General features: G+C 34.8%; 3 protein-coding genes across 3 annotated transcripts; all 3 read left to right on the top strand.

Annotated features, from left to right (window-relative positions):
* The first annotated feature begins 631 nt into the window (after positions 1 to 631).
* On the top strand, positions 632 to 8781 carry LOC107718726 (T-cell surface protein tactile-like). The gene is given in 10 exon segments (XM_016525930.1): positions 632 to 749; positions 1639 to 2004; positions 2088 to 2206; positions 2286 to 2439; positions 2585 to 2700; positions 2817 to 2970; positions 4359 to 4715; positions 8173 to 8231; positions 8233 to 8267; positions 8370 to 8781. Coding segments are annotated over 10 exon segments (1518 nt in total). The 5' UTR covers positions 632 to 688; the 3' UTR covers positions 8467 to 8781.
* A 2267-nt stretch (positions 8782 to 11048) lies between these two features.
* On the top strand, positions 11049 to 15634 carry LOC107718727 (splicing regulatory glutamine/lysine-rich protein 1-like). Its single transcript, XM_016525931.1, has 6 exons — positions 11049 to 11121; positions 11888 to 12001; positions 12114 to 12177; positions 12315 to 12382; positions 12494 to 12567; positions 14826 to 15634. The coding sequence occupies exons 1-6, from the start codon at positions 11115 to 11117 to the stop codon at positions 15246 to 15248; spliced, it is 750 nt and encodes a 249-aa protein (XP_016381417.1). The 5' UTR covers positions 11049 to 11114; the 3' UTR covers positions 15249 to 15634.
* A 1561-nt stretch (positions 15635 to 17195) lies between these two features.
* On the top strand, positions 17196 to 20523 carry LOC107718791 (mitochondrial import inner membrane translocase subunit Tim10 B-like). The gene is made up of 3 exons (XM_016526017.1): positions 17196 to 17502; positions 17600 to 17695; positions 19773 to 20523. Exons 1-3 carry the CDS (start codon positions 17476 to 17478, stop codon positions 20319 to 20321), a joined length of 672 nt encoding a protein of 223 aa, XP_016381503.1. The 5' UTR covers positions 17196 to 17475; the 3' UTR covers positions 20322 to 20523.
* The last annotated feature ends 2224 nt before the right edge of the window (positions 20524 to 22747 follow it).

Genomic DNA, 22747 nt, shown 5'->3' with positions numbered 1-22747 from the left:
CACACACACACACATATATATATATATATATATATATATATATATATATACACACATATATTTAAGTTATTGACCCATATTGGATTTTGAATTGAGCTCTTTACCCCTACTTTAACCCCTGCTTCGAAAAAATTTTTGTCCAAAAAACAATCAATAACACACCTACTGCCTGTAGGGGCTTTAAAATTTCACATGATCTTGATTTTGATGTGTGTACGTGTGTGTGTGAGAGAGAGGGAGTGTGTGTGTGAGTGTGTGTGTGTGCGTGTGCGTGTCTGTCTGTGTATGAGTAAACGTGGCCGCAGCTTGTTACATAGATGCATTCTGACAGGAAATCGAGGAAGACATGCTGACTGTCAACATTTGACTGCCAACGCAACAAAATAAGGTCATAATTATCTGTTGTAGAAGTTTACTGTGCTTATAAAAAGTATCAAGACCAACTCCATTACTCTATCCAATCTACTCTAAACATCAGAGCATCTATCCATTAGGTATCCTCTGCTGTTCACTTGGTGGGAAAAAAAACCAAGCAACTGTTGATTCCGACAGACTAGAGAAGTAAAAACGATGAAGATAAACCAGTTCCTGTCTCTCTGGTGGTGTAGCTCACTTCCTGTGCCTGTGCCTCTGCTGCTGCTTATGTTTGACTCTCTCTCTCTCTGTTAACACTGTTGTCCTCACAGATATGGATTTTTTGATGGCAGAGCCAACTTATAAACTTCTTATTTTTTTATGCATGATACAAGGTAAGAGCAGCTTGAATTTTTATTTTTACCTACAAAGAAAAGGTTTACTAGCTTTTAAACTGATCGGTGCTTTGGTTAGGAGGTCTATGACATGACACTTATCTTTTTGTCCTAATCATTTACTTGAAATGCATTCAAAATGCCATTCATTCATACAGTGATTTAACAGATAATCCTATGAGCTTGTTTTCGATCTCTGTTAAAATAAATAAAAGTCAAAGGTGACTGTGTGATTCAACTGTTCTGATTTCATAACAAAGACAAAATCATCATTAAAAGAATGAATTATTGAAAAAGTATTTATCAAGCATAATCTTTTATTATTATTTCTTAGGGGGAAAAAATCAAATCAAAGTCTGTGGTCCAATCAAGCAGAAAAATCATGAAATGACCCTCAAGATCAATAAATCTTTTAAATATTGGACAATACAATATTTTTCTCACAAGGCAAGATTAGTTCAGGTTGTAAAATGTCAAGTGGAGCAACACCCCTAAATGTAATGATGATATTTATGGATCAATGATTAATGGCATTTGTAACATAAAATACATACAAACATACATACATAACTTTTTATCTTGAAAAATATTTTGTAAACTATTTTAATATTTTAAATAATGATTAAGATACATTCACATGCATTTAAGGTGTAAGGAAAATACATTGCTTTTTACTTGATGGTTACATATGACATTTTTTTTCAGTCATTAAATATTATCTTTTCTTGACCTATCCAATAAGGTGTCTATACATAAAATGACATATAATTATACTACAGATGACACTGGTGATTTTCTAATGCTTAAAAGGTGAAACCTTGTCAATAACACATCTCTTAGAATAATCAACAACACAATCAGACTATCACTTATGAAATTGGTTTATCAGGAACGTGCGGAGTGCTTATACATTACAATGTGAACGCAACTGCTGTGGAGGGACAGAACATCAGCCTGCAGTGCATTGTGGGAGAGGGGCATGACGTCACAATTATCCAGCTGGAATGGATTAAACAGCAAAAAGAAAATGAGAAGATCGATCAGAAGATTGTTGTGTTCCATCCTGGGTACCCAACACATTATATTAAATCCGGTTCTCTTCTGGAGACAGTGACCAGATCAAAAACTGAGAAGCTGCAGGGCTCAATCCTGACCCTGTATAAAGTTACAGTGAATGACGGTGGAAACTATATTTGCGAAATTACATCTTATCCTAATGGCTCAATTAAAAGAACCACAAAGCTCCAAGTCACAGGTAAACTGCTTACTGTTAACCTACATTCTCACATTTAATTCACATTTAAAAGCAAATAAGTATGATCTGTCTTCTAATTTCAGAGCCTCCAGCATCAGTGAAGATGTCATATCCATATGGATTCATAAAAGAGGGAGATGACGTGAAAATAACTTGTTCAGCTAGCCCTCCACCACGCCGTTATAAACTTGCAAGGTCAAAGGTGAGTCAGATGGAAAAATACACATTTCTATATGCCACAGTTTATACAACTGTTGTGTTGATCTTATTCACCTCATCAGGACCAGATAATTTGGCTGGAAAGCTCAAAAGGAGAGTTCATTATATCGCACATCACCAGAAACGACAGCGATCTGTACATCTGTTTACCTGAATGGGACTCATTAGTACAAAATCAGCAAGGTCTCAATGCCACTATGGAACTGACTGTGAATTGTGAGTGTTTGTATTGAGAATATAAATCAGTTGCACCTAAAAAGGTGTTTGAATTTTTTTTTATCATTACCTGTCGAATAAAACATTTGTAAAGCTCTTACAAATAAACAAATCCATATAAAATAATTCCTACTTTTCCAAACAGTTCTTGATGGCATTGAGTGTAACACAAGCAGCCCTTTAAACGTCAGTGTTGGTGAGGATGTGATGATTTCTTGTATCGCAAAAGCATCACAGTGCTTGCAGTATAAGTGGATGAGGGTAAGATTGTGAAATATTAAGAGATTGAAATGAAATATTAAAGCAGTATTGCTTTAAATAAACCATTTATAGTGTATTAACTGTCTAAAATTACAAATCCATGTGATGATTTTTAGGGTGGCACAACACTGTCTCTATCAGAGACTTTGTCTCTGACCTCCGTAACATCTGACCAGTCAGGAACATACAAACTGACAGCTGTCTTTTTGAAGAATCAACTCCAGACAGACATGGAGTTTTCTATCCATGTTCTCTCAAAGCAAAGCCAAGGTAAGAAAAAGTTTTTTGTAACTGCGATCACATGGCAATTTGAAATTCCTTTGTAAAAAAAAAAAAAAAAAACAGCTTCTTAAAAGTGAATAATAAACGATAAAGTCCCAGTTTGCCAAAAAAAGCACACAGCACAAACAATGGAAAATACCACTGAAGCCTTTAGGAATTAATTATACATTTTGGAACAGAGGTTAATTGATTTCCCTCTTTTGAAGCCTTCCGGGACTTATTGTTTTAGGAAAGGCTGTTAGTGTGTTTTTGCGTGTGTGTGGGTCAGGTTTTACCAGCATTGTGGGAACTAAATGTCCCCAACAAGGATAGTAAAACCGGAAATCATCCACAATGTAACCAGCCAATGGTCCCAATGAGGAACCAAATACACAAAATAATGTTCTTTTTAGCAGCATCATATGACCCCTTTAATAAACTTGCTAAATAATCTTAATGAAAACGTAAAAATGCAGAAGGTTTGTGTGATGGTTCGATTTAATGGTAGGGGATAAACGTTATCATTAGCTCACAAATGTGTGCACTGTAAGAAAAAAAAAATCTGTAGAAAAACATTAATATACTGGCAATGTTCTGCCAGGACATTATCTATTAAAGAGACCAAATAAAATTCTGTCATCATTCACTCATCCTCGTGTCATTCCTAACCTGTATTAGGAACTGACTTTCTTTCTTCTGTGGAGCATGAAAGACCATACTGTGAATTAGTTGGTAACCAAAAAGTTTCGGTCCCCAATGACCTCCTTTGTGTGTACAATGGAAGTCTATAGGAACCGAAACTGTAGGGTGGAATGATATGAGGGTGAGTAAATGATGATAATAGTTTAGATTTTTTGCTAGATTAACCCTTCAAGTTTACAGACATTTCCTTTAACTCTAAAACACAACACAGTGCAATGCATAATTTAAAATATGGGTAAAACACCTGAGAAAAATTAATACAGAAAGTTGAGCCCTATTTTACAAAATCTTCTTAGAGTGTGTGTGCATCATATAATGTTCTTTTGGCAAACATTTGGGTAAGCCCACAGGTGGGTGAGCACTTTCTGTGACATGTCAGACTAAATATGACTAGACTAGACAAGACTAGACTAGACTAGAATATAATAGAATCATTGTGCAAACTCACACCACAAACATCCCAATACTGTTTCAATTCCATACAGCTTTTAATGTCTAGTTTTACTGTAGTCTAATGCAATAATATAATATAATATAATATAATATTATATTATATTATAATCCTTTTTCTAAACCCCTTGACATATGTAGGTCTGTATTATTATTGTAATGTATTGTAGTATGTAATTGTAATATTTCTTAATTGACATTCTTTATATATTTCATTTTCCCTTCCATAATGATTTCTGCTAAAGGAATGACAACTCCTTGCCCAGTAAGTACCACCAAACGTCTGAGCAGCTTTACCTCCAATGGGACCAGCTCATGGAGCAATGATACCACTGTGTCTACAACAGAATCTGGTCACTTCCTAGCTAGCACAATAAAACCAAACGCCACTATGACAACCCTACAACCCAGACACACCAGTCATCCCACTGGCAGCTCTTCTGCTCCACCTGTTGGCAATGCATCTACATTACATGCAAGTACTGTCAAATCTACAGATACCTCTACAGACAGTTTGAGCACAACTCCAGATCCAGCTACCAGAAGAGAAAGAGTCACCACTGTTATAACACAGAAAAACATCACCACTGTTACAGCAAAAGGTAAAAAGTACCAAAAGGTAAAACACACACAAATTACTCAAAAAATAGTTTGCTCTGCTCCCGGGTCAGTTTTATAATGTAGGTTCATTTTAAATTAACGTAATGAATTTTAATACTTGTGCGTGTATATTACAAAAAGAACAATATTTAATTGATTCTAATTAGGGGTGCAACGGTTCTCGGTAAAAAATCGAACCGTACCGTTCTCCACACATGGTTCGGCATACACATGGGACCGCGGTTCAACTTAAATCTGACAATGCATCTGTAATATGGTTTGTTAGAGTTAGGCTAATGCATGTTTCTGTTGATGGATACAAATTCTGGCTTCCCAATAAATTACAACAAGAGCGATGAGAGAGAGAAAAAAAACAATACGTGGACAAACCAGTCACTCTTTAATCAATGCGAGTGCTTTATGCTGGAATAACTGTCATTTATGCCGTCATCACGTGTTGATAGCGCAGGTGAGACCTGAACAGCACACGTTGCTATCTGTGTTTAAACTAAACTCATTTAAGCCTTGCCAGTTTAAATATTAAAGAGCCAGAAGACGTGAACTAGCGCGCGCAGTGAGAAGATCTTCTGTACCTAAAAACTAATGTTAGACCTACCTAAAAAACCTGAAAAGCACTGTTTATTTTATTTGTATCTTTTTTCACAGTTTATTTATTTGTGCTGTTGCTTGTAGTTAGATTATTTGTTCTTATTTTCTTTATTTTTATTTGACAATATAGTTTTTTTCCCTGAACATAGCACATACCGAACCGTACCGAAACCGTGACTCTAAAACCGTGATACAAACTGAACCGTGAGTAAGTTGAACCGTTGCGCCCCTAATTCTAATTGACATAGTTTGCCAAGCCCTGCTTAATAGCTAACACACAACACACAATAGCACAAATTTTACAGAACCTTCATATTTATTGATATTTAATTATTTCTAGATTACATTTGATAGATTACATTTTCATTAAAACAACTATTGTAAACGAAGCAAATGATTTAGAGTTTTGAAAAGCTTTGTTTTCTCCATCACTACTTTTGGTAATGCTTATTGTTACAGGTAATTGCTGCTTTCTAAATGTATTAAAACCAGAAAACACTGAAATGGCATGGCAATAATAGCAAATAACGGTGTTTTTTTTTTTTTATGCATTAACTTTGGGATCTCAGACAGGCCTCCACTATTGACCGCATCAACTCTCATTCAGGCTTGAGTCCATTCTGATAAGAAACACCCACTTTTCAAGATCCAGCAATGCATCATACGACAATCATTATTAAATCAAGTTAAATTAACTTAAATTTAAAATTGTGTATAATTTTTCTTCATTTAATTTTCAGTAAGTAAATCACAGTGCGAGCATTACAGCCTATAATGTTTTATATAGCCTAGATTCAATCAAAATCAACTTATCTGTCATGTATTAGGAATGTAACTGGAATATTCCCTTTGAATATTGTTTTAATCTGTTTCATACTAAGAAATTACAAGTGGTCATGTTTTATGTTGATTTCAAACAAATTAAATACACACAATAATGTAATCTGACATGTTTATCTGTAACTCGGGAGCCTTACAGACACATACAGTGCCCTCCACTAATATTGGCACCCTTGGTAAATATGAGCAAAGGCGGCTATGAAATAAATATGCATCGTTTATCTTTTTGATCTTTCATTCAAAACATTCACAAAATTCTAACGTTTCATTGAAGTAAAACAATGGAAAGTGGGGGGAAACTCACATTATGAAATAAAAGTGTTTTATTCACCTCTAGATATTATGAGTAAAATATCTCTGAAGTATATTCCCATTTATTTTTATAATTATTTAGCACACCAGGGTGACTATAGGAGCATGAAATTGTCCAGCCATGACTTCCTATTCCACAGGATTATAAATATGAGGAACACAAAGGCCAACTTCCCCTAATTATCCATCACAAGGAGTAAAACCAAAGAATATAATTCTGAGAACATTGTTAAGCTTCACAAAATAGAAAGTGGCTTAAAGAAAATAGCTAAAGCATTGAAAATCCCCATTTCCACCATCAGGGTAATAATGAAGAAGTTCCAGTCAAATAAAGATGTTACAAATCTGCCTGGAAAAGGACATGTGTCTATATCATCCTAATGCAAGGTGAGGAGGAGAGTTTGACTGGCCAAAGACTCTCCAAGGATCACAGCTGCAGAATAGCAAAGATTAGTTGAGTCTTGGGGTCAAAAAGCCTAAAAAAATATCAAACAGCCTCTACATCACCACGTGTTGTTCAGGAGGGTTTCAAGAAAAATCCTTCTCACTCATCCAAAAACAAACTCCAGCATATTCAGTTGTCAGACACGACTTCTATGGCTTCTATGGTCAGATGACAATAAAAAAAGAGCGTTTTGGCAGCAAACCCACCAGATGGGTTTGGTGCAAACAGGGTTAAAAAGTACCCCATGCCCACGGTTTAATACAGTATACTGCTCGATATTTAATGTTGTGGGTTTATTTTTCTGCCGGAGGTCCTGAACATCTTGTTCAGATACATGGCATCATGGATTCTATCAAATACCAACAGATAAAAAAATCTAAACCTGACTGCCCTGCTAGAAATCTTATAATGGGCCATGGTTGGATCTTCCATCAGGACAATGATCCAAAACAAACATCAAAATCAACTGCATCAACTCTGTGTCACTGAGCACAAAATGAAGCTTCTGCCATGGCCGTCCCAGTTCCTTGACCTGAACCCTATATAGAAAATGAATGTGGTGAACTGAAGAGAAGAAGCACCAACATGGAGCTGTGATTCTGAAGGATCTGGAGAGATTCTGTATTAAGGAATGGTCTCTGATCTCTTGTCAGGTGTTCTCCAAACTCATCAGGCATTATAGGAGAAAACTCAGAGCTTGGGAAATCTTGGGAAAAGAACGTTGGATGCCAATAATTGTGGCCAACGTAACCTAGAGAAAAAGATTTATTTCATAATTAGATTTTCCCCCTACTTTTCATTGTTTTACTTCAATGAAAAGTTAGAATTTTGTGAAAAATCAAAAGAATAAACGATGCAGATTTATTTTCATATTTGCCAAGGGTGCCGATATTAGTGGAAGGCACTGTATATGACGTCACGCTGTTTGATTTAAAGTGTGTGATCTATGATTGTGTGACGAGTGGGGCAGGGCTGAGAGCTGTGGGAACGGAGCGAGGCCGGTGGAGTAAATGATAATGAGCAGTGAGTGGGGCATGTGTCTCTCATTATCATTTACTCCACCGGCCTCGCTCCGTTCCCACAGCCCTCGGCCCTGCCCCACTTATCACAGATTGATATCAGCGTTTTGTTCTCAAACAGACATGCACATGACAGTATAAACAGGATATGAATTTAGGCCAATCTGAGCTAATTATAAAACCAGGCCTTTTTTGGGTTGACTTTTCTATACATATCTTTTGTTTTTCTTTCAGCCTCAAAAAGCTCGACATATATCGCTGTCCCGATTGTGTTGTTGTTACTCGTGTTGATTGGTGCTTCTATACAGAAGACACCAGAACCAAAAAAAGTGAGACACACAAAAATCAGCAGCACATCCTCTGTCCTTTTACATAATCACATCCTACCCATTTTCAGTCCATTTATCTAAATTTTTACTTTTTCTTTTCAGAATGGATATGCCACCTCCATTCAAACCTCCCCCACCACCAGTGAAATACACATCAGTGAGGAACCATGATGTCTATATGACTGATATTCTAGTGTGAATGTATCATGTACTTGAGAACCCACAAACCGTGGGCCACAAATATGCTGACATGGACGATTCCTCCCTAAAGGCCTCACCCAGAAATGAAAATTGTTTCATCAATTACTCATCCTCATGAAGTTTCGTTCATCTTCAAAACACAAATGAAGATATTTTTAAGAAAACCTAAGAGATTTCTGTCTTTCCATTGACAGTCCACGCAACTAGTATTTTGATGCTTCAAAAAGTTCATAAAGACATTGTAAATGTAACCCATATGAATCTCCCAGTTTAATTCATGTCTTCTGAAGAGGCAGTCACTTTATATGATGAACAGATTTAATTTAAGCTTTTATATAAACATTGATCAGTACATAGAGTACATCAAATATATTATGTTTTTTGAAAGTCTTATGGATTTATAATTTTTATTTTTGGGTGAATTAACTCTGTAACATTTTATTTTGTTATATTTTGGTTATTGTGAGATCACCCTCATTTTTATGTTTTTATGTGTTTTTTAAAGTATTTTTTTTGCTTATTTTCTTTGTATTTCTGAATTGACTGTACATAAAATCTGTTACTCTTATAAATAATTAGTTCGTTCTTTTTTAGATGAAAAAAAAATGTGACTGAATTTTGCTTAACTGTGCTTTACTGACATTAAATATATGATCGAATATCTTGAGTTTTACTTAGCACACATACTACTCCTACATCATAACTATGTAAAATTTTCCCTGAAATGTGTGAATTAAAAAAAAAGTGTGTGAGGGTGGGGTCAAAAACCGGGTAAATTCCAAAATATGAAATATGACTAGGCAAAACCATTACGCCTATGGGATGTCCCCACTTTTCACAAAAACAAACCTGTGTGTGTATGTGTGTGTTCAATAAATGAGGCTGTCAGTTGCAATGATGGCTTTTAATACTGTTACAATACAACTGCAAAGAAAATAAGTGAGCACTATTACATAATCAGATAGCTTTGAAATCAAGTCTACATGCCAACACTGACCTCCTGTTGTGGCTGCATGGTCTGTTAACAAAGCAAAGGCTATCAGCTGATTGTTTCAGGCCCCATAAAACCTCAGTTTACACCTCAGATAGTCGAGACAAACCAACTGCCAAAACCACATCAGACAGTGACCAACAGAGACAGTATGTATCCTAAACCTTACAGGTCTAATCTACAAATACAAATTCCAGCTCTGGTCACCATATATTATAACTTGCAGTAACAGCACAGCTGGTGGTTGTTTATATGGTGCTTAGAACAAAGCAGAATTTAGTTCTGTTCATGCTGCTTATACAACATCCGGCATTTTAAAATGAAGTTTACCCCTGAAAACAAGCCTTCATTCAATGTGGGAGAAGATGGAAATGAAAGGCATTTCTGATTAATGAACAGAGACATATGACTATTAGAGAGTGTATGTGTGTTAAGACAGAGAAAACAAGAAAAAGAGAGAGTTGCTTTTTGTACAGAGTTTTGTGCATTGTGGTTCTTTGCTACAACAGCGACACGTTTATGCAGAGGGACGTTTCCTGTTCTCGCTATTGTGGTCGGAAATGGAAAATTCAGAAAAAAGGATTGATTGTTTCAGTGTTTAGATCACCTGTATCCTGCACTGTATACAATCAGGTCTCCAAATGTACTATTGTACTTCATGATGTATATAGGTCATTTACCAATAATGCATGAGAAAAATAATAAATTGTGTAAAAAATGTGCAAAATTCTATTTCCATTTATCTTTGCCTCACAGAATAAAGTACAGTGCGTGAAAGTTCAGTTATACAGAATACAGAAAGTAGAAAATGAAAAATCATGTAGTTGTTCTTTAGAAAAGTATCACTTGAATACCTTATTATATATATATATGATGTTATCATTCATTCATTCATTCATTATGAATATTATAATAAATTGTAATTATAAGAACATTTGTTTTCATAAGAAGTTTGTCTTTTGACTTTGACATTTTAGCAATATTTTAGTTGTATATTGTAAATTCAAATGATGATTTGTTTTTAGATTTTACAATAAAATTGCTGTACAACAAAGTATTTGATCTCATGGATGTAACCAAATATTCAAGATTGGGGCAACAATGGTAAAATTTTAAGAATTGGTCATGGAAAAACCCATATTCGTCAAGTGCTAATCTAAATATTGCAGCACTCTCAGTGTCTATGGTAGATACGTTTGATTTCATACTTTTCACCTGATTTTTAATTATAAATTATAAAATGAATAAGCATAAAGGCAATATACTTTTTAATAGAGAAAATCGAGATAACAAACACAACAGATTTGACAAATTTCACAAAATGTAACAAGGAACTTTTCAAAAGCAAATTCTTTCAAAAACATTTTTAATAAATAAATACAATGACAACCGTAAAAATGAAATGCTTTCGATGTACATCTCAACAATAGAGAGTGGTTCATGACACTACGCAATGTAGACTCCATGTGTTTCTTGTGATGTGAACGCTTGCAACGAATAAGGTAGCCGCCACATTTCCTGTTTGTAACCGAAAACGTCTAAAGACGATAAAAATAGCTGCAACATTGGTGCACTTCTTGCTGAACATGCTCACATACAGGTGAAAGGGTTTATCAGACAAGGATTTATTGGACATTTGACCCTATAAAATCAGGATGCCAGGTAAGAGGAAAAATGCTTTATCGCTTTTGTATGGGATTGTTCTCTGCTGACGGTATTCTAACACGTTGAGTTTAAATGAAAGCTGTTTTGTTGTCTAAATCAGTAGTTCATCATTTTAATGGCAGACTGAAACTGCATTTTTTTTCTTTCATAATTGTATTTTTGCATGTTTTCTTTATGGTTCTCAGTCATTTTTTGTTCTTAAGGCTTAGAATAGTGATGGCTTGAAATCAAACCCTGACATATTGAACCTTCTTTGAATAATACCGTAAATTATACAGTAATTAATCTGCACAAAACAATTAGTGAAGTTTATTAATGATATGAATGATAATAATTATATTGGTAGAGATTCTTTACATTCTTTCAGTGTGATGACATCTACAGAAACTCAAACAACTTTCCTTACTACAATAATTTTCTATATAAATAAATAAAATGTTAAATTGAAATATACAAATATTTATTGAAAGTTTTAAGAATTAAAAAAAGAAGAAAACGATCTGTAACACTTTTTATGTCAATAATAAAATATTCATTGAAAGACATTTTTAAGAAGAAGTAAAAAGGAATTCTAAAATAATGATTGCACCAATTGCCTGTTGTTGTTGTTTCAGTTTATATTGATAAACGTCAGGCAATATAATGGCTATTGTGTAACAAAATGAATATAAAAGGTTGTAATATAAATATTAGATAAGATGTAATGGGAAGCCAATGCAATATTCATCCAATCATGACCTGTTAATTATCTCTTTATAACCAGAAAACTGCACAAATCAATATGTGGCCATTGGTCTGACATCGACTGCACTGCTGATATCTGTGTGTTTAAATGTTGTATTCTGTTTATTAAGAAGAAAGAAAAAAAAATATGCAGGTATGCTTCATACATTTGACTTTTATAGAACATATAAAAACATGAATGAATAATGACAAATCTACAACAACTTGAGGTCACAGTTATAAACTCTTTTTTTTTTTTTTATCAGTTAATGAAAACATGTTAGAATATGGAGATGAGCCATTACGTCAAGATTCACTTCAGTCTTACAGGTGATTAACAGCATATTGTTTGAATTACAATTTTTTTATGTATTTTTTCACAAAAAGGGGAAAAATGTTTTGATTTAAAATGTAATAAGCAACAGCACTTTGAATCATTTAAATACATTTGGTTATATTTTGTGCAGGTTTGAGGATGATGAGGTGGAAAGACAGGAAAATCCTATTTATGGAAATATCTGTTTAGATGGAGGAGGTAGGTATAGCTCATACATACAGTAATCCAGTGTATGCCTACTATTTACTGCTAATAATTATGCTGTATGATGACATTGCTATGTATTTAATGCTTGTTAATTCTGTGCAGGGCATTTTGAAATGTCTCCGGAGGTGTGCTATGAACAAATGTCCCATGCAAGCACAGCAAAGCAGGGATTAAAGGTATGGTCTTCAACAAATTTCATGGAAATTGCTAACATCTGGAGGCATTCAATGCACATTATTAATGTAAAATAATTTTTACATTAATTTTTACACTACTGATCTACATTAGTACACAATATATTTATTTTAAAACAATGAGTTTATCCATTAACCGTAAAAACATGGAACTTTTGCACGCTTAATCAATGTTTTTATGAAAAATATGCAATATCCATCCAAATACCAATATTCCTGCCCTTATTTATTTATTTTTCCATTTATCCATTTATTTGTTCGTTTTTGTTTATTGGTTGGTTCGCTGGCTAGCATTGGTAATTTAATGGCCAACTATTAACAAATTGCATATTAAACACTGAACAGAATTGTAACATTTAATATGTGGATTTTTTTCAGGTTCTCTGTCTTGTCTTATGCAGCAACTATTAAATTATACATTTTTAAAGTAAAACCGGCTGGTTGTTGCATGCGTTGTAGTATTTCCAACACGCTCAAAATTAGAAAGCGCACCTTCATATATCAATCTGTATTGTGTGACATTTTTCATAATCACTTCAGTGGCTTAATGGTTTAAATTTAAGACGTTCACAGAGAAGGGCTGCGTGAGAATGCACACTTGATAACTATTTTAGGCACGCACGCCTACGCATTTTACAGAATTCTAGACACGTGTGTAGAAACAGGTCTTTTAATGAAGGCAGCTGTGGTCAGAGTTCTCAGACCATTCTACAGCAGTATGTATGTCAAAAGTTACATTGTTATGCCACATAAATAGCTCGCTAGCTGAACATTCAAGTGCAATGTTAGTATTTCTGCAAGATATTGAGCCTTTTTTGTTAAGTTAAAGTCACCACCATATCAAAATTGAGATTTTTTTTTTAATTGAACATTGCAGTGTTTATTATAAATGATTCATCTGTGCACATCATTATTTTTTAATTCATACCCCCTCATAATGGACCCTTTTCACAGACTGTGATGAGGCATTTCCAAAGTTATTAACATATATATATATATATATATATATATACGGTATATATATATATATATATTTTTTTTTTTTTTTACTTAATACATTATCAACATTATACTTTTGTGTTTATATTATACTGTGTTTTCTTACCTTGGCTTACCTAAAACTAGTTAACACTGCTGCATCAGTGTTTCTAATACAAAGGATGAGGGAGTGATGGCAAATTTGACATCTCTCTCTCTCTTTTGACCAACAACATGTTTTTCCTCTTTTGGAAAGTCAGAAATGCTATCTTGGATTTTTTTTATATATATTGCTATTGGGGCAAATGAGAATACGACAATTATTTTTGTTGTAGTTTTGGTGTAGTTATGACCCCGGAAATGTGAAAAGGGTCAATCTTTAATCAAAATCTCTCATAACGCGTTCACCGACATGAAGGCAGGACAATAACATATTCTCAGTGCCGTTTCACCCAGATATGTGTCACAACAGGGAAGAAAAGATGATCATAACTTCTGTTTCATGCTGATTTAAAAAATTGGCATTAAGTTTTATGCTTTTCTTTGAAACTGGCACATTTTCTTTCCTAGTTCGGTTTGTTTATATGAAGACAGCAATATAGTGCTCAGATCCACATCAAAACAATTGGTCCAAGATCACCTGAACCGTGGTAGTCTTGGTCCAAATGCAAATAAACGGTTTCAGTTTTGGTGACAAAGAAATCCAATACAACAAACCAAGCTGTATAATAATTAATAATGGTACATGTATAAAAAGCAAAGTCTGATTTTCTTGGTGAGCACATTATATATATATATATATATATATATATATATATATATGGGAATAAAATGGGAATTAAGTGTGTGTGTGACGCTATGAAGAACGTAAACAGGTGCGCCAATGAGATGACTGGTTTACCTACATGTGACTTGCATAAACACATTTTTGTACGCTTTGAAATGTTGTCATGTGAAAGCGAACCGAACCAAAAAAAATTTAGGTTCCTGTTGCGGAATTGAGCAAACAATCTACAGGTCTAAAAACGCCTTTAATCTATTTCAACACTAAAATTATTTCAGTCATTTACAGGCTGAGACTTAGCTATTCTACCAGTATTGTGCAACCTATTGTGTAATTCTTTTGATGGCCTTTGTTGTGTTGCAATTTAACCTGAAAGCCTAATTGAGGCAAGGTACACCAAGTAAATTTTTTTTTTTTCCCATTGCATTGAATGTGTTACATCCTGAAATTACAGCTTAGGTTTGTCATTATCTCACAGGTCCAGCAGGGGGACGTGTCCTATGCCTCTCTGGATCTGACTGCCAATAAAAAGCGTAGGAAGAAGAGAAAATACCACAAGCAGGCTCAAACTCACCAGGCCCAGACACATCCTCAACCCGCATCCCAGCAGAACGGCATGGACCAGGATGATGAGGCTGATGTCACCCTCCCGTCCCGGAGCAGCAGCCTCATGGTTTCACGTCACAGTATCTACCTCAACAGTCATCAAGTAGCCCTGGAGGCAGAAGAGAGGGAGAGGGACAGAGAGAGGGAGAGGGAGAGGGAGAGAGTAAGAGAGAAGGAAATGGAAAGAGAGAGAGATGATAATGCAGAGATAGAGTTTGAGATGCACAGAAATGTGCATGAAGACTTTGATCACTCCCTCAGTAGATCAAGACAAAGTCTAGAACAGGACAGTTAACAGTTTTAGAGTTAAAAGAAACCTTAACGTCTTAAAAGTTGAAACACAGGATACTGTGGGGTGGTGCTGTCAGCAGCTGTGATATTTAAAGCTCATCGCTAAAGTACATAAGTCACACCCCAAATCATAATTTCTGTCTGTTCAAAAGCATGCAGAGGAGACCAGCTATCTGTTCTGAGGTTGTGTCCAATCGAGACACATCTAAATCAGTTTATCACTTTAAATGTGCTTTCTTATTTCCTGCATTTGAAGGTTGGTCTGTTTGTTGTTGTACTTACAGTAAGAAGAATATGTTAACAAATATTTATCTGATTGTTTTTAATGATATTTTTCAGGATCACATAAATGTTTATTTGTGCAAATAAGGTTGACTGATGACTCAAGTCATTTGATGTACCTATGCACAGGAAAATAAGGACTGTTTTATAGCTATTAGTCAGAGTTGGAATATTTCAGTGGCTTTGCCCTGATATTAAAGGTATTGGTGACTCTATTTTTGTATCTGTAATTCTTTATTTGAAAACTTTGAAGAATGTCTGAAGACGTAAACATTACGATAAAATTTACCAAATATTTACCATAAAAATATCTCACTTAGCTTTGCTAGAAACTGTCAAATGACTCCATAAAATGTGCTGCACACATCTGAATATTTGGGTTGAAGTGTTCTGGAACAGTGTTGTAAATACAACTTAACCACTGATTTCTAGTCGTGTCCATTTTTGGAAGGCCAAACAAAGTAGTTTCGCTTTCACAACGAAAAACACGGCGGCCTAGCGTGAGCTGCGGCCGGGCTAGAGTGAGCAGAGGCGCGCGGGCTTGAGAACGGCGCGGCCGGCGGATTCGACGAAGGAGGCTTGCGGCAACCACATGTGACGGCCCCGGGCTGGACTCTGCTTCGTCCACTGTGAAAGCCGATCCGGCGATCCACAGCGCAAAGTTGATGTATTCCCTTAGCGACCAGCACGGATCAGCTCTAGGGATGACGAAGCGGATATCGTCCTCTTTTGAAAGTAGTTTCGCTTTCACAACGAAACACACAGCGTCTTCACGACATGGCGGCAGCAACAATACTACAACAAGAATAAAAGTTACGCTTTCTTTCTTTGCGTGAACATTTGGGCGGTGTTATGCAAATCTTCCCACATAGTGTGGTAGATATGTTGGGGGCGTGTTAGAACGAGCCGTTTTAGGTAGGCGTGGCTGACTCTTAACTTTTATAAAGAATATCTCTTTGGATTTGAGACTTTAGTCTTTGCAACTTTACAGATCTTCTTTATGCACCAAGAGCTTGTAACACTCCAAAGATAAAGGAAAAATTGAAATCGCATCATATGACCCCTTTAAAAGGTATACAATAAATGAAATGCCAAAAGAACATACAATAATAAACCTTTGTTTTTATCGAATCATGACAACACATAAAATATAAAAAGGTGTAATAATGTATCCAGTTTAATAAAATAAATGAACACTAATAAAATAAAGTAACAAACAGGTTTGTGTTATTGAGATGACTCTTAATGTTTTTTCCACATCATGCTAAAGTTTTCAGACTATGAGCCATTCACACTTAAAGACTGATTATGGGAATGGAATGGTTATTTTGTATTGCAAACATGCTACTTGACTCTGAACTGCTGCTAATCATTATTCTTTTGTCTATAATATTCTGACCATTGGTACCCGTCTCACACCTAGATACACCATCATTGCATCTTTATTGTGTTTAGGGCATACGCGCGAGCGTCGCGACACATGTTTTTCATTAATCTACACCCCGCCTCCAGCAGCACGGGGGTGTTGGAATGTTCGGAAACAGTATACCGTCGCTCAGCCTTTTCGAACTTCTTTTTTCCCCCAAACGAAGAACGAAAACGAACTTCGTTTGAAGTATATCGGGGCCTTTAGCCTTTTATTAATAAAAAAAGAAAAGAAAGAAAGAAAGTAAAAGGTCTTCATTTCACGTACACACACGACAGGCAGGAAAATGCACCAGCACAAGCTCACTACAGTAGCGAGGCGAGGACTTTTTGTAAATTTCCGTTGCAACTAGTCATGACGTGACAGTCGCTCCTGTGGTCACGTGATTGTAAACATGGCCGCGCGCTGTTGAAAGTCATGCGATAGCTCTTGGATATCGTTTCTTATTTTCATCTCTTTGAATTAAAATTTATTTGCAGTTATATAGACGTTTATCTTGATATATACTGCCAACAATATTGTCATGGACCCCGCCGGACAACTACGAAATGTAAGTATGACAGCCAGCGCGTGCAGTCATTATATATATGAATGTGACAAATATTTTATAAAATCAAGATTTTATTGTACTGTTTTTTGTGGTCTAGTTGCGGGACTTCCTGCTCGTTTACAATCGCATGACGGAAATCTGCTTCCAGCGATGCACAAGCAATTTCAACTACAGAAATCTGACAATGGATGAGGTAAGGCAAAATGATTTACCTGTAATTTGAATAAAACAATATTTATAATAAAAAAATATTTTTTTTAAATTTATAAAAACATTTTAAATCGATGTGTTCCTGGGATGTTATATATAGATTTTCGTTATGTGTATGTATGTATGTATGTGTGTGTGTATGTGTGTAGGGAACATAACAAATAGGAGCAAGATTTGAAATAAAATAGGCTCATAAACCAAAAATGCAAAACACACTAAGATAGTAATAGCCATATAAATATTTTTGGCATAGCAGAGCATAATTATTTGAAATAATTTCACAAAATCATTAAGAAATAAACTAAAGGAGGGTTTAAATATTTTCCATCCACATGTGTTAATGTATTAATTTATTTATTTATGGGTGTGGAGGCGGAGTCACTTCTGTCATTCTGCAGGTCTTTAAAAGTATTAATTCACTCTTCAACTACTTAAGGCCTTACATTTTTTTAAATCAGAGCAGAAAGACTTGAATTCATGAAGTCATGGCATTAACGGACAGTTAGGACTGCTGTGAGAATTATTGGTTCCCCCCTGCCCAACCTCAAAGACCTTTACACCTCCAGATTGAGGAAAAGGGCAGGTAAAATCACTTTGGACCCCTCACACCCAGCACACTCTCTCTTCAAACTGTTGCCTTCTGGTCGGCGCTACAGAGCACTGACCACCAGAACAGCCAGGCATAAGAACAGTTTTTTCCCGCAGGCCATATTCAGCCTGAACAAATGAAAATCATAACTGACACTTTTATACATAGTATCTGGAATTGTATATTGTCAGCTACATAAACGGTACACTTCAGTTGTAAATGACATATCTGTACATTCATTTAAACAATTATATGTTTTTTCTTTCTCTATATGTGACCCTGGACCACAAACCCAGTCATAAGGGTCAATGTTTCGAAATTGAAATGTATACATCACCTGAAAGCTGAATAAATAAGCTGTCCATTGATGTATGGTTTGTTAAGATAGGACAATATTTGGCCGACTTACAACTATTTGAAAATCTGGAATCTGAGGGTGCAAAAAAATCAAAACATTGAGAAAATCGCCTTTAAAGTTATCCAAATGAAGTTCTTAGCAATGCATATTACTAATCAAAAATTAAGTTTTAATATATTTACAGTAGGAAATTTACAAAATATCTTCATGGAACATGATCTTCAATAAAAATCAATAATTTTGACCCATACAATGTATTTTTGGCTATTGCTACAAATATACCCCAGCGACTTAAGACTGGTTTTGTGGTCCAGGGTCACATATTTCTATTTCTGTATATAGTGCATTATTTATTTTTCTGTTTTTCTTATATTAGTGTTATTTCATCTTTACTGTGTAATTCAATGTGTGTCGTGTATGTTTGCACTATGTGTGTACTTTCTTCTATACTGGAAGCTCCTGTCGCCAAGTCAAATTCCTTGTGTGTGTGTGTAAACATACTTGGTAATAAAGCTCCTTCTGATTCTGATTCTGATTAAATGTTGCATGCATTGCAAAACAAAATCTCTTTCTCAGTATTTTTGTTTTCCAATACAAATATCCAAACATCCTTAAATCAAGATACAATTACTTGAGATGCAAATGTAAAATTAAGTCTTGAAAAATGGAACAAAATGAAGTTAGTTTTCATTTTGACCAATTTCTGAGAAAAACAAGACATCTTGTCATGCCATTTTGCTTCTCTACTAAATATATCTTGATTTAAGAATCTTTAGACATTTGCACGGTAAAACAAGACAAAAACACTGAGGAAGAAGTGTGAAGTACACTGAAAGTTTTTTTTTTCTCCATATTCTAGTGGTTGGGAGCAGAGCTATTAGCCTTAAGTTTTTTTTATTTTTTTTTATTAATTAATTAAAAAGTGATGGACATCAGTTGGAAATTGTATTTTCAATCTCTAAAGTGTTGCTAATACAACTCACGTTTACATTAAGAGAACATAACAGTGTGTTCCCCATCAAACCTGCAGAAACCCTGGTCATTATACATAAATTCACTATGACGGTTATATAATGTTCCCTTTTCTGTCTTTTGTTTGTGTTGTTTTTCCAGGAGCGATGTGTGGACAATTGTGCTGGCAAGTTAATAAGGACCAATCACAGTTTAATGGGCACGTATGTGCAGCTGATGCCCGCAATGGTGCAGAAAAGGATGCAGGAGATGGAGAGCAAGGCTGCAGAAGTGGCTAAAGCTGAAGCTGCAGCACAAGGAAGTTCATCAGCATTAGAAAATCTGTCTACTGCCATTCCAACCACAACAACAATGCTTGAAAGCCCACAGATACCTTCAACTCCTAATAATCCATCAGATATCAAGACCTCATTAGCGACCAATGTCTCAGCTTTTGGACAAACACAGTCACTGTTAGATGTGCCCACAGTACCAAACAACGCACAAACCTTTACAAATGAGTCTTTAGAAGGAGTAGTAGCGCCATCGCCAGTGATCTCAACATCTACTAGTGTACCTAAAGTAGATGGAGGTCCCGTCTTGAGTGCAGTAGAAAAACTCAATCTGAAGCCCAGCAGTGTAACAACCACATCAGTTCCTGAAGCACGGTCTGAAAGGGGAGCAGGACAGAGCCCCCAAAATCCATCTTGATGGCGATGTGCAGAAAAGAGACATGGCAGAGAAGATATGTCTAGGAGATTTTGTTTATGCTGCATATTCAGTCTTAACAGCCAAAAGTCACAGAAGCCTTTTAAGATGGTTGATCATGGAATGGGTTTCATAAATATTTAAATACATCTATTAAAACATTAAATAACTGTACTGCCGGCTATGTGTCTTTAATAAAATTGCATCATGGAAAGATCATTTATTTGACTTTATTTATTATTAAATCTGTATTTGGTATTTTTTAGGATACGTGTTTTGTGTATTTAAAATGGTATATGAGTAAAAATGATACCTAATTAGATAAAAAAAAAAAAATTTAGATAATTATTATTGTCAACACTGAAGATGTGTGTTCTTTTTACTGTATTTTTAAAAGATATTTTTAAGGCGTTATTTTATCACACCACATAAGTATTGTATGAATATTATATATTTATTTTGTACATATAGATAACTTTGTAATTAACATTTTATTTATTATTATTTTTTACAGTACTCATGCTTATTATGGTGATATTAATTCTTTCTGTTGGTGATATGTGGTAAACGGTACTTATTCATTTGTTGCACACATGTGTGAATTATGACGTCTGTCAAAGCATATGACCTTGTTTTAATGGCTTTTAGTTTAGTACATGAAAAATATTTGAATACCAGTAATTGTTTAATTATATATATATATATATATATATATATATATTGTTTAAAATAATAAGTATTTGTGATTTTAGAAACAACCTTACAACCAGCTTAAGACTGACATTAAATTATACATTAAATACATTTATTGTACCTCTTTTTGTCTACCCTTAAAATATACCATGGTAACCAACATTTTATTTTTTAATTATATTTATAGTTATATTTTATATATTATTATATTTTGTATATATTATATATCATAATAAATATAATCCAGGATCTCCTATAAATTTTATTAGTTTTTCCAGAATTTATAGATGTTGTTTATTTATTTATATATTTATTTAATAAAATTATTTGATGACAAGTGGCTAATAAAAAGACAATTTTTTATTGTAGTAACTGTTGCATTTATACATGTAGTAGAGCAGCAGACCTTTATTCAGCTCTAATATTGATGTAACCGCAATGAAAGGAAAGGACCGTGCACATTTACTATGTTTGGGCTGATTTTGGGGAAACTGATCCAAAAATGTAATTTATTAATCTTTACTAGTTACTCCTTTCGAAAGTAATAGTATTACTTAACTTATTACTTTCTGGCAACAGTAATTGCACTACTACGCCCCACAGAAGTTGTAATTGTGTATCTTCCACATAAAATTCTTCAAAAATGTTACTAACAATTTTTCTGCCTCATCATTTGACCAAAATCTACGTTGAATCGCAGTCAGAAGTTATTACAAATACTCAATGGTGATTGGAAGTGACTTTTAAAGGCACAATATGTAAGATTTTTTTCTTAAAATATTCAAAAACCACTAGAACAGTGTTATATATTTTGCTGACTTGTGTACTTACATTATCCCAAATGTTTAGAAGAATGTTTAAATCCAGAGAAATAAGCAATTTTAACTAGTGACACGGAGCGTGTCCATAGTGTCATTGTGTCGCCTGCCAATGATGTCATAACCTCTCGATTTCCGGTTTTGTTTTGTAGAAAACATGGAAACACCAAAGACGCTTTAATATGTTATGCGTTTTATTAGACAGGTGACGACCGCACAGAGTAGCATTATAACAGAACTTTCAAATAATTTCAAATGTATCTAGTATGAAAAAACAGCGCTGCTTTGTTTCCTTTATTTTGAATACACGCCCTCTAGCGGCGAAAATTACATATTGTGCCTTTTAGTAAAAGTGTTGTATTAATTGTCATGTGTAGCTTGAAGCTAATTGTAGCTATAATTTCTGTTACCCATGTATGATTATATTTCATGAAGTATTTTAGCAAAGGAAATCACATAAGTTCAATTATAATAATATAATGTATATCGGGATCAGAGGGATGTGGGTGGGCAAGCCATGTAATGCCAAAGTAATGCCACAACTTACACATAATGTGTTCATATCAGCTTTTCTCCTGACAAAATCAGTGTAATGGCAATATTTCCATACCCTGAATGTAAGCTTTTCCATATTCCAAGCTTTCCTTATGCACTGGTGACTTCATGTGCCTGTGCGAGCCATGAAAATTATGAAAAGAAATCTAGGAATTATTGGGTTGTTGGATTTACTAGTAACTAGTTACTGCCCAACACTGATTTACGGAGTCATAACCCCAGAGATAATTCTGAAGGAAATAAAATCGTGTCCCGAGGCGCTTGTTTTCTTCACTCTCCAGCCGGGGGCGCTGCAGTGGCGTAATTAGCGGGGAATGAGTGTGTGTGTGTGTGTGTGTGTGTGTGTGTGTGTGTGTGTGTGTG

The sequence above is a fragment of the Sinocyclocheilus rhinocerous genome, unplaced genomic scaffold (assembly GCF_001515625.1).
Source record: "Sinocyclocheilus rhinocerous isolate Xijiao unplaced genomic scaffold, SAMN03320098_v1.1 scaffold1655, whole genome shotgun sequence".
Lineage (NCBI taxonomy): Eukaryota > Metazoa > Chordata > Actinopteri > Cypriniformes > Cyprinidae > Sinocyclocheilus > Sinocyclocheilus rhinocerous.
This window is presented reverse-complemented; position numbering and strand designations above follow the sequence as displayed.